At 34.0% G+C, this 12,209-nt stretch overlaps 1 protein-coding gene and 1 long non-coding RNA gene across 3 annotated transcripts in view; one reads left to right on the plus strand and one right to left on the minus strand.

The window, feature by feature from the left end:
- Positions 1–12,209, minus strand: part of LOC135836308 (uncharacterized) — a 109,995-nt gene that overhangs the window by 87,832 nt on the left and 9,954 nt on the right. The window contains exon 2 of the long non-coding RNA XR_010557019.1: positions 6,643–6,738. This is a non-coding gene — a long non-coding RNA (uncharacterized LOC135836308). The remainder of the gene's footprint in view (positions 1–6,642; positions 6,739–12,209) is intronic.
- Ten-a (tenascin accessory) overlaps positions 1–12,209 on the plus strand; it is a 128,994-nt gene that overhangs the window by 73,826 nt on the left and 42,959 nt on the right. For both annotated transcript variants that reach the window (XM_065351047.1, XM_065351048.1), the window contains exon 3: positions 8,741–9,134. In XM_065351047.1, the coding sequence (XP_065207119.1) occupies positions 8,774–9,134 (361 nt within the window). In that variant the 5' untranslated portion in view covers positions 8,741–8,773. The remainder of the gene's footprint in view (positions 1–8,740; positions 9,135–12,209) is intronic.

Raw genomic sequence — 12,209 nt, forward strand, 5'->3', positions numbered from 1 at the left:
TGAAACAAATTTTGAAAACATGGAATGAAAAATCGATTTTTACAAGTTCGAAGTCGCTGAGTTTGAATCTGAAAAACAAAACAATGCTCGAACTCGACCACCTCAAATTTAAGGAAATCACTGGCTCATTTTAGTTCCAGGAGCATCGTCGGAATTGGGCAAATATGCACCCAGTGGGTCGTATTGTGTAGCATTATGTACTTTCCCTTGGAAGAAATCGTTTGAATTTCTACGCACCCTGTATACATTTCCTGTTGTACTTTAGATATACGTAAGCCCACTATGCCCACGATTTTGAAAAAAGGATTGTTTTTCAGTCATAAGTTTGAAATTAAGATCAGATTGTAATTTATTTACGAGCCCGTAGTGAGCATAAAGTCTTTTGAGATTCTTCAACTTGATATTTTCTCTTATCTAGACTACACACTTTGTTAAAAACGATATATAAAAACGTTGAAATTTTGTGCCACTTACATAGAAAACAGATTTTCGTTGAGTAAATTAATTTCTCAATTTTTCATTCTACACTTATATAGGTATAGAACTGGGCTATATGGGTTTTTCGTTTTATTTTTCTGTTTCGCAGAGTATAAAGCACTAACCAAAAGGCATTATATTCGAGAACCTAACGTGTGTTTTTTTACCCGCATCCACATCTTCGTGTAAAACACTATTCCACACATAATAAAAGAACAGGGTCAGCTGCTTTATAATTCGCCAGTCGGTAAAATTTCCAGATAAAAAGAGCCAGGCCTTCGAATAAATTGGGGACTTTGGCGATTAAATAAATTTTACAAACGTAGCGAATGGTTTTGTTTTAAAAAGCAAATAAACTTTTTCGGTATAGTTGTTTTCGGGAACTAAAACAGCATCCAGCTCGAGCGGTATAACAAATCACGAGTCAAACTCATCCGCAAAGTTAATTACAAACTTTGCAACGTCTGTGTTCTCATTAAACTGTCAAGATTACTCATAATTCGCTCCGACTATACATTTATATGTACCATTATTCTAAAACACCCCAGCCCCGAGGTATACACGGAAGTAAAACTCACTTCGATTCCAAGCTGTGTGAAAAAGTTGGCGAGTATTTTGGTGAAATTTTTATCGTATTCTTTGTAAACACGAGAAGTTTTTCAAGTTGATCGAGTACACGAGTAGTTTTCAATTCATCTCGAGCAGCAGATATAAAAGAAATCAGTTTTTCCCGCGAGATTATCGCGTAAAAATCGGATAAAAAAAATACCTGCGCGGTGCGCATTCCACGAGGCAGAAGCGAGCCAAGATTTATACTTTGTATAGAGAAGAGATAGACAAGAATGAAATGTAGAAAGAGAGAATCACTCTATAGCTATTTGGATTTCCCAAAACAATACGATACGTGAATACAAGCTTTAAATTCAAGAATACCAATTCGATTAAAACATTTTCCCATTCAATCATAAATTGAACTGTCGGAATGGAAACGAACGCTATTCAAAAATCTTGGGCTTCGGATCTGTTGGCGAAAACATAATTGAAACCATCAAGCGAAACCCTGTTTTAGAAAATTTTTTAAACTAATTCCAAGAGCAGCGCACGTTAATACTGCGAGAGAAAGAGAGAGAGAGTGAGGCTGCTTCGACCATCCACGTCGAGTCATTTACAAATGCTAATCCGAGCTTATTTTTCAACCGCCTCGCCATGTCTACCGCTGCGCCCGGTTCCCTCTAATAACACAGATTATGTTTCAATATTTCCGCTGAAAAACGTTTGAAGTGCCACGTCAAAACTGAAATAAACGCCTAACTTTTATAATTAGACGAAAATTTCAAATACGATTTTTTCCCATCGAAGGGGAAAATAAACGACGCCGCGTTGAATGTAATCAATAAAAAAAAATACTGCTCTCTTCAAACGATGCAGGAAAAAAATGTTCACTGGCGCGTACCTAGAGCTTCTGACTCTTTTAACTTGCACAGAAAAGCAGAAGGAAAAAAGTGTAAACTTTTCTCAACATTATAAGGCCGCATCGGCATGAAATATTTTTAATTTTTTATCATCCAAGTACTTGGGTAAAGGTAAACACCGCGTATAAACATAGCTTTGTGTTTCCACACACCGATTAATTTATTATTCGAATCAGGTAGGTACCTACATTTCCCCAGGTCGGCCATTTTCAGGTAGAGGGGTGAAAGTGGTGTCAATCGTTTGCGCACGTGTTCATTTTTTTATGATTCTGGCCCCTTCCCCTTATTATTTGAAAAACCTTTTTTGGTCGGCCTGGGGAAATGAAAATCGATCACTTTGTGTTGAGAGTCTGAAAATTGTATCAATCGTTTGTGCTCGAATTTTGGTGAACACGTTTATTTTTTTTATGCTTCCCCCTCCCTTCTCCTTATTATTTGAAAAACTGTATTGGCCAACCAGAGGAAATGAAAATCGATCACTTTGTGTTTGTGTGTGTGGGGGGGGGAGGGGGTGGTGTGAAAGATGTGTCAATCGTTTGTGCTTCGTTTGTGTTCTTTTGTGCACATACGAGTATGTTAATTTTTTTGTGCTCCCCTTCCTTCCATATTGAAAAAAAAGGTCTAGCTGAATAAGGTGTGAAATCGGCATCGCTTCGATTTTATTTTGAATGGGCTCAGATGATGTCCCTTAATGAGGAAAAATTCCTCAAACATTTTTTACCCCTACCCTCCTCCTAGAGGGGTATTCAAGATATGTTTTTCTTCATTTTTAGTTCAAATTTTCATGTTGTTTTTTTGCTCTTTGAAATTTTCAAACGTAAAAAACGCAGGTGAAGCGAAGAGCACCCACTTTTTAAAAATTATTAAAAAACTATCAACGCTACGAGCACCTACTGACGAGTTTTCCATCTTGGGGAGTGAAATTATAATAATAGTAATAAAAAAACATTCCTATTTCCATTCGAGCATTTTCATGTTTTACCTCAATGTACCTAGCAGCGCCTACACCGGTATAACGCATTCGACTATAAGGATGAAAATTATGTGTTATGCGTGTCTGAACAGCAGATTTATAATTTTTTGAACGATGCTAAATGACATTAACCCTTGTTACGCATTTCTCAAATATATCACCACCGTTTTCTTATACCTACTTTTTCATTGCCAACAGGAATTTTTCAAAAGGTCGCCATCGAATTTGATACATTTCGCAGGATTTTTTTCCTTTTTTCGTCTCGTTTTAAACCCACACAATTTTTTCTTAGGTACTCGAGAGGGAAGAAATTGACGTGAATTATTTTCATCTTTTTGCGACGAATTTAGACCGAAAAAAAAACACCTTAGCTTTACGTTAATGTGTGTCTTGAATTTTAAAATAAGATTTTCATTAATGAGATTTTTCTCAAAAAAGTATTTTCTCGTAACTGTCTGCTCATAGGAGAGCTGTCGGATCAATTTAACGTCCACGTGTACGAGTGCGAGCACTTTTTGAGTGGGTACTTTAGTTAAAGCTTAGGAAAATTAGATTTTCTAAGAAGTGGTCATTGATTTGCTTTCATAGTTTTTGAGTCAAGTATACCTCTACTAAAAGTTTTAGGTTTGCGTAGGTAGTTGGAATCCGTTACCTATACCTAATGATTTTCGTGGTAATCCCATTCAAGCTGGTTTTTAATATTTTGTAACACCAGCAGAAAGTAATAAGTAGGGTCACGGGTGGTTAGTTGTCAAACAAAAATGTTTTTTGAAGTTTCTGAAGCCATTTATGAATATTTCTTTGCGGTTTTGGGCTCATTTGAAAGCTTGATTCTTTGCGCAAGTTTTTTTTTTTTAAAATTGAATTTTGGTTCATGTGATGAATAGTTAATGGTGAATTCAGTGAGGTACTTTTTTGTGACAACTAACAACCACCCCTGTTGTAAGTTGTCAAACACGCATTCACTATTGATAAAAAAAACTTACAATTCAATTTTCGAAAATTTTCAAAAAGAAAACACGTGAGAACGACTAAACTTTTAGATAAACCCAAAAACTTGAAAAAATATCCATGAACGACTTAAAAATTGATTGGTCATTCTTTGAATTTTTTTTGCATAGGTAAATCGATCAATTCAACTTTTTATTCGTTTTATAGAATGAAATGCAGAAAAAAAATAATTCAATAATGCAATAGATAATTTTCCGAAAATATTTTTCCACTTTGATGCATATTTTGGTAAACTATCGCATTGACAACTAACAATATTCCCTTTTTTGACAACTAACAACTTCTCGTTTTTCATCTTTGTACCGAAAAATATTATTCATTTCGAAATTTTTTGTAAATGAACATGTGATTACTGAATCCGTGATAAAATTTCCTTTAAATTGATGTATAATTTATTTACTTTTGACAAATTTTTGATGTTTAAAAACGAAAAGTTCCAATTTAACATGTGTAACTTCGCACCTGTAAAATCACTTTTTTCAAAACTGTATCCCCAAATAAAAAGCTATGTTGCCAATTTTGCATGTTGGAACATCAGTAGGTATAGCATGAAGTTATTATGAAGGTTTCGTGTGGATAGCGTTCATGTATCCTTTTAAAAACGCAATTTGACAACTAACAATTATTGACAACTAACCACCCGTGACCCTACACCTCGAGTTATACCTATTCATTGATATAACATGTTAGACTGATTTCAGCTATACGTTGGATGTTTGATGCATAAAATTTGACCGAAAATTCGATAAATTAAAGTATTTTTTTATCGCAAAAATAAAAATTAATTATTTGGAGTTTTGAGACGATTGCTACATTAAAAAGCAGTATTGAAGGCTGGTTCAGAGGATTGAAATACCCCAAAATTCAGAAGTAACACTCGGAGATTATTTTTGAAGGAGGGCGAGGGCGCACAGTCAAACATGTACTTTCATCTTCAATTTTCTTTTTTTGTTTCATTCATATTTTTGTCCTATTTTACTGAAAAATGGCCTATGAATGTCAAATGTTGAAAAAAATGCAATATGGGAACCGAATCATTGGTTTTTGAAGACGCTGCTGATTTCAATTTAATCAACTAAGATTAGCCCATGTAGACCAAAAATTACTCCATTAAAGTGGAGAAGGGAGAGTGGAATTTGAAAATGTAGAAAAATGCAATATTGGTATCAAATTATTGATTTTTGAGGACCCTTATTTAAATTGGAGGTCAAAAGGTCTTTGAAAATGAATTCTGTGCCCTTGAAACTCCCGATTTTCATGCCTATACAGGGTGTCCGAGGAGTGGAGGTACAAAATTCCGATTTGAATATAACTGGTTACGACTAAGAAAAATTGAAGGGGCAAAATACGTTATACGTTTAAAGAGCCAAAATCCAATTTTGACCATGTAGGTCGGGAGTACATTGAAAAATGAACAAAATTACCTACTACTACTTTTGGCTCAACTTGCAAATTGAAGGGGCTACAAAATGATTTTTAATTTTAAAAAATCGCGTTGAAAAAAATGAATACGGAAATGAATACTACGTCAAAAAATGAACAAATTATGTGATAATCATTTTTTTTCTTACTCTAAAATTCCAAAAACTTCTTAAATTTTAGATTAAGAAAAAAATTGATCATAACAAAATTTGTTTATTCTTTGACGTAGTATTCATTTCCGCATTCATTTTTTTCATCGCGATTTTTTGAAATTAAAAATCATTTGTAGCCCCTCCAATATGCAAGTTAGGCAGAAAGTCGTAATAGATAATTTTGTTCATTTTTCAAAGTACTACCAGCCCCCATGGTCAAAATTGGATTTTGGTTCTTACTCTTAGATTTTGAAAACGTATTTTTCCCCTTCAATTTTTAAAATAGGCAACTTGTTTTTTATCTTACTTTTTTTTACTTCCTGGTATATGTAGGTGTAGGTAGGTACCTATATTCAAATCTGAAGTTTGTACCATCATTCTCCGGACACCCTGTACAGTATTTTTTGAGCATTTACAGGGTCGAACACTTCCGTTTGCCGGGTTAAATTTTTTATCTGAATTACTATGGATCGAGCCTCAAAAGATTTTAAACTACGATATTTTTCATTCATAGGCCCCTTTCACTTCCACTCAATTTTTGGGATAAAATATACGAATTCTCAGCAAGCTCCTTTAATTTTAGTAACAGGCAAAATACCTATCAGAACTGCATGTTTTAAAAGTGCATTATTGGTGATTTGGTTTTTGAACTTGAAAGATACCAGATAAGATTACAGACAGAGGGCAACAAAAAAACTTGCGAGAATAATAGCGGAAACAACTTACACGAATGAAAAATCTGCTTTTAGAAATTCAACTTGTGAGAGTTATATGGGGACTTTTTTAAGATAACGGTTTTCATATGACAAAGAAAAAGTTTCACTTTTATTTAGCCGGAGATGTTGTTTAATAGAGATATTGGAGCATCTCTTCGTCGGTATTTACATTTTATTCGTTTTCGTCTTCTTTTCTAGATTTCTGCATGCGTGCACTACAGAAAGTTTTCAAAAAAGGGTTTTTGTTTGGCTATATAGGTTGTGTTGGAAATTTCTTTCAAGTTGGATATTGAAATTCGATGTGAAAATTCCGTTATAACAAAGTTTTCTCTTTCGTAAATCGAGATATCGACTACGTATATGTAAAAAGCGGTCATTTGTAGCATTATTATTATCCTAATGTTTGAAGATGTACTTACTTAGCATATGGAAATTTGATAATCAATCATTCTGTTAGATCGTAGTCTTTCTGTGGAAGGTATTTCTTCTCACCGTGTTCTTTTCTTGTACACGAACTGAAATAGAAATGACAAAAAAAAAATGAATCAGTTTTTCAAAACAAAATACGTGATAAAAAATTACAAAAAAATGTTACCTACAACTGCGGTTTCAACTACATAATATTTAAATGGTAAAAATTAGCAATATACTCGTATTTTCACATCGGACCTTTTTCTTTGCCATTGTAAAGTAGGTACATAAAAAAAAGATACTTTGCACAAAAAGTATAGCTGTACTGCTGTAGATATAGAGAAAAGATATGGAATATACCTACATTTTAAGTGATATAAATCATTATTGATGTATAACGAGATGCGGTAAAACTAGTAAATATTTGTTTTTCCCCAAGACGTATGAGCTGTTGAAAACAAACTCAGTCTATTTGCGGGTTCTTACGCGCGTTTCAGCAAACGAAGGTTTTGCATAAATTCATAAAGTACAAATAACGTCGTTCCCCAATGCATTAAAGCGAAATTGGAATGAATTTTATATCGTGATACTAGAATTGCATTTCAGTTTACATATAACAGGTGATTTAAGTTCATTTTTCTTATACTTTTGTCAGTTTTATATTAAAGTAAATTTTCCATCTTTTTAGATATTTTTCAAAAATTCGATCAAACGAGCTTTTATACACAAACTTTAGTTCGGTATAGATAACGTATAAAAGAGGCAATTTTTTCACATGTGCATTTTTGTATATTTTTTCAATATTGTTGAACAGAATTTAGCTCTGATGATATGACTTTCTTATTCGATACGTGCCTACGTACATATTTATTTTCTAGTCAAGATACGAGACTATGAGTATAGATAATAAAATTCGTTACTGAATGAAAAAGCTTGTTTGCAAAAGATAAGGCTGCTAAAAGGGTTAGTAACCTTTCAGCAAGTTATTGGCTAAACTGTTTGTACATGGTCACTAAACTTTTGATACTTTTCACAAGTTTTGATTTCTTCAAAATATTGTACGCCGTTGTCATAAAGCGATGCCCCATTCCCAAATTTCGGGCAAAAATTACGTTTGTTTGACGATAAAATATACTGCAGGCCTTCGTAATGTTTCCTGTTTTTATAATTTGAGACACCCTACAAAATTTATGTTTACTTTTATCCCCAGAAAAAGTGCAAAGACGTACTTGATGCACGGTAAAGTATTTAAAAATCCATGTTAGTTTTTCCTAACACGTTTTTTCCATCTACTCTTCGAGCAGTGGGAGTCCACACTGTCTTCTACGCAAAACTCCAAGGGTCTGAGCGGCTAGCTCGTTAGTTAAACCAAATGACATTCCCTCAAATAACCAATTCACTGCAGACCCATAGGTTCGCAGCAACTAACTCCACGCGCAAAAAAAAATTAAAGATTCATTGCCCAAATAAAAAAGATAAATCAAAATCCGCATACGTATCCTAATACCTCTCCTGTGGTATAATCTGTCACGGTTCGATAGATGGGTTATCGTATAAATACGTATAATAATACATAACAAAAAAAATAAAAATAACACAATGACGATACGGGGACTATGACGGTCATTTTTCACCATTTCAAATCACCGTTTGAATTATGGAAAGATTAAGGTTTCATGAAACGTTGGCTTTTTACGGGATACTCGTATATATGGAGCAGCGTTTATATACGTGTTCATAGCTAAAAGATGGTATAAAAGTATACGCCAGAATGAAAAGAAAGAAACGATGCAAATGTAAATATAGCATATAGGATATACTATAATAAAAGCCAAATGTTGAAACAAAGCGTCGGTGACATTTTGACATTTTTCGGACCGAATTATTGAAAAAAATATGATATATTAAAACGATTACCATCCTGACATGTTGATCCTTTTCAAAAATTTCAATTATGTTGAAATAGCGAACGAGTCGAGATATATATACGAATGTAATACGTATATAGATGCTAGATACAAATCTGCTATAGTATACTCGTATAGTATTAGAGTATTACGAATATCTTGAAATAATACGAGTGTATTTTTCTTGCGATTTTTACAGATGTGATTTGGAGGATTTAAAAATTCATCTAATATGAATGGCAGAACGCATCATAGAGACTTGAATCACAGGCCAAGTTATGGTTCAGTACACGGATCCGGATCGACCCACAGCTCGACGCATAGTTCAAATTACGGCACCAACCAACGCGTAAATTTAGGACCAAACCATGGAACGTTGAATAATCATTACTTACACACCCGCGTTAGAACGCCAGTAACGTTACCGCCGACTTTTCCGGCTCATACACCATGTATACAACCGTACGCCACTTACGACCAGCCTAGAATTCGAATTAATAATCGATGCAAATCATTTTGTACGTGGAAATACGCCTGTTTAACCTTCTTCGCAACGACTGTTTTCTTAACCGCATTACTTATATATGTTTTCTGTAAGTATACCTCTGGAACGTATAATATCTACCGCTAGTAATATACTTCAGTATGCATACAGGCTGTTTTTGGTGAAAATTAGACTTCCCTGATAGCAATTATGCAACATTTAGCTAATTTATGGTAGTATGTTTGCCTAATTCGCAAACCGCAGGAGCAGTAGTGAAAAATTCTAAATTATTATTTTCGAGTTGATATATTTACTGAACTGGAAAATCCTCCACCTTATTTCTACAAAAACTCAAGCCCAAAGTAAAAATTTGAGAAATCAGCGTTCTCAGCAAATCAGTACAAATCTTCAAGTCACACATGTAATTCTTTCTTTTCTAAATTGGAGTAGCATAGCTAGAGGAGGCATTAAGAGATCGAATTAGAAAAATTGACAAATATTTCAACTCAATGGTCAATACCATCGAAATCCAACAGACGCCACATTAATTTTATGGTATATTTTGTCCAAAGATGGTCACAGATCGAAAAAATAAGCCAATATTTGAACTCAGCGCCTTTGAATTACTAACAATCAAAATGTCACTTCACTTTTTAAATTTTTGGGAGAAATTTGATCTAAATTAGGGGTGTTTGTATCCCTAAAAGTGTTGAGATCCCACTATAAAAATAAATTTGTCAAAAAAAGGACGAAAAAAAACTTCATAGTAATTTTTTCGAATTCTTAAATGAGAGCTTTCCAATTTCCAATTTTTCATTATACATACCTACGAGTATGTTAAAGCTTTCACTGTGAAAGTTCAGTTTTCCCCTGTTCAAATTTTACCCTCGTCACAAGAGGATTTTGGCGAAAATCACGAAAGTTATCTCATGGAACCACAGCGGAAAAAATGACTAAACAAAAAAATCGAGCAATATCAGAATATCGGATTTAATTTTTGGTTATTAAAGTTTATGCGGAATCACGTATTTACGGCAAACTGGTTATGCAAATTCTATTACACGTTACATCTTTCACGATTCTCGTGTAAAGGAGATTTAATACGTATATTATGCTTCACTGTTATGTGTGTTGAGAAAGACTTTTATCAAAAATTATCCCTTATTATGGTGGTTCAAAATGGACACTATCCGGCGGGCGTCCCCAGTCCTTCTTGCAATCGGATCAATTTTTCAAAATAAGAAAAAATGTGATATACCATTTCAAAGATGCTTATGACAAAATATTGGCTTGTTTTTTTTCGACCCCTTCTACTTTCTTTGCCACATTTAGTTTTAATCTCACAAAAAAACAATTTTTAATTATGAATACCATTAATGAATAACTAAATTATATCTACTTGAATAGAAACATACGAGTAAAATATGTAAAATTGAGCAACAAGTTGGATAAAACATCGCTATAATTTGTTGAAATAACATAAAACCTGTAGAAAATGACTGAATTTATAAAATATTCCTGAAGGTGAGAAAAATCTTGCAAAAATTGTACAAAAATGAATCGACTATTATGCAAATATAGGTAGGTAATAAAAATTTGCAAAAATTACCCACCTGAAGTAAGAGCAAGATATCACAAAAATACATAAAATCAGGGTTTTTGGGTGGGCTGCGGAGGGGGGGGGTAAGTGAAGGAATTTTTTTAAATATCAAAACATTGTCATAAAAACTGAAAAACATGAAAGAAAATTTGAAAAAAAATTGAAAAATAAAAACAGTTTTGAGAATTAGCGTGCCTCCAAAAAAAAAGACAAAAAACCAACTAAATAGCAAAAAAATTGTTGAAATCACGAAAAAAGGATACGCTTCAAAATCTGAAAAGAAAATGAAGTAGGTCTCTTGTTGATTTTTAAACATTTTTGAATAATGGAATTTGAAACACCCACTGTGTTTGTCTCAAGTCTCGACTACAGGTCCATACTTGGGTCTGAAAACAGCAAAACACCGACTGATTCAAACAGTGTCTGTCTGAGCCGCAGGTCTTTACTTGGGTCTGAATAGTGAATACACCTACTTTTCATCTTTTCGTCGTTTCGTTCTTTTCGTTCTTTCCCTCTAACCTCTCTTTCCGTCTTTCCGTCTGTTCTTTCTTTCATTCTTTCTTCCATTCATTCTTCCACTCATTCTTTGCCAAAATCAAACAATCAGAAGTGAAAGCACCTGTGGTTGAGTCAGACCCTGTTTCAACCAGTGGGTGTGTTCAGACCCAAGTAAGGACCTGTTTTTGAGACAGACGAATCAGTGGGTGTTTTCACACCCAAGTAAGGACATTTGGTTGAGACAGACACTGCTTCAATCAGTGGGTGTTTTCAGACCCAAGTATGGACCTGTGGTTGAGACAGACACTGTTTCAACTTACTTGGGTGTGAAAACACCCACTAATTCAATTAGTGTATGTCTCAACCACAGGTCCATACTTGGGTCTGAACACACCCACTGATTGAAACATATTTGTCACCTTTAAATTATCCAAAGTAGGTTGTTCCCTCATCTCTTCAGATTACTCTCAATCTGCACCCATTGACCTGTAACATGGTCTAAAAAATGCTATAGCGCATTGGTGCTAAATGCGAGCCTACTGATTTCTGTTAAAATAGAACGAAAAACTCGGAGAAGAAATTTATATTTGGAATGACCTTCAAACAAAGGATCCGTAAAAGTTGTTTCGTTGAAAAAACTTTTATAAAAACTCCCTTCTCTTAGAAGTGGGTATCAACAAGAAGCGTAGGTTTTTAAGAAGAATTCCGCTGTACTTTGATAATAACACTTTTGATTAAAAAAAAAAAAAATTAATAAATCAAATGACGAACATCAAAACCTTTCTAACTGAGGGGTTTGTTACTATTTTTTTCGACTGCACAATGCACATTTCCTTATTCGTATTCACCCTCTAACTAATTTAATGTAAGTAGTTGTGGAAGTGAATTAGCATGGAACTGAAAACGATAGGCCAACGCTGAATTTTTTAAAAAAACAAATGCAACGACGAGTTCACCGTTCATTCTGCGGTTTGGAGACTATAGGAATATTAGGAAAACACACTTACACAATTGTTACTAAAACACACCCCTTATACAGAAGATCCTAATTGCATGCACAAAATTAGTAGGTCTAGGTATCACCAT

Source organism: Planococcus citri, chromosome 2 (assembly GCF_950023065.1).
Source record: "Planococcus citri chromosome 2, ihPlaCitr1.1, whole genome shotgun sequence".
NCBI lineage: Eukaryota > Metazoa > Arthropoda > Insecta > Hemiptera > Pseudococcidae > Planococcus > Planococcus citri.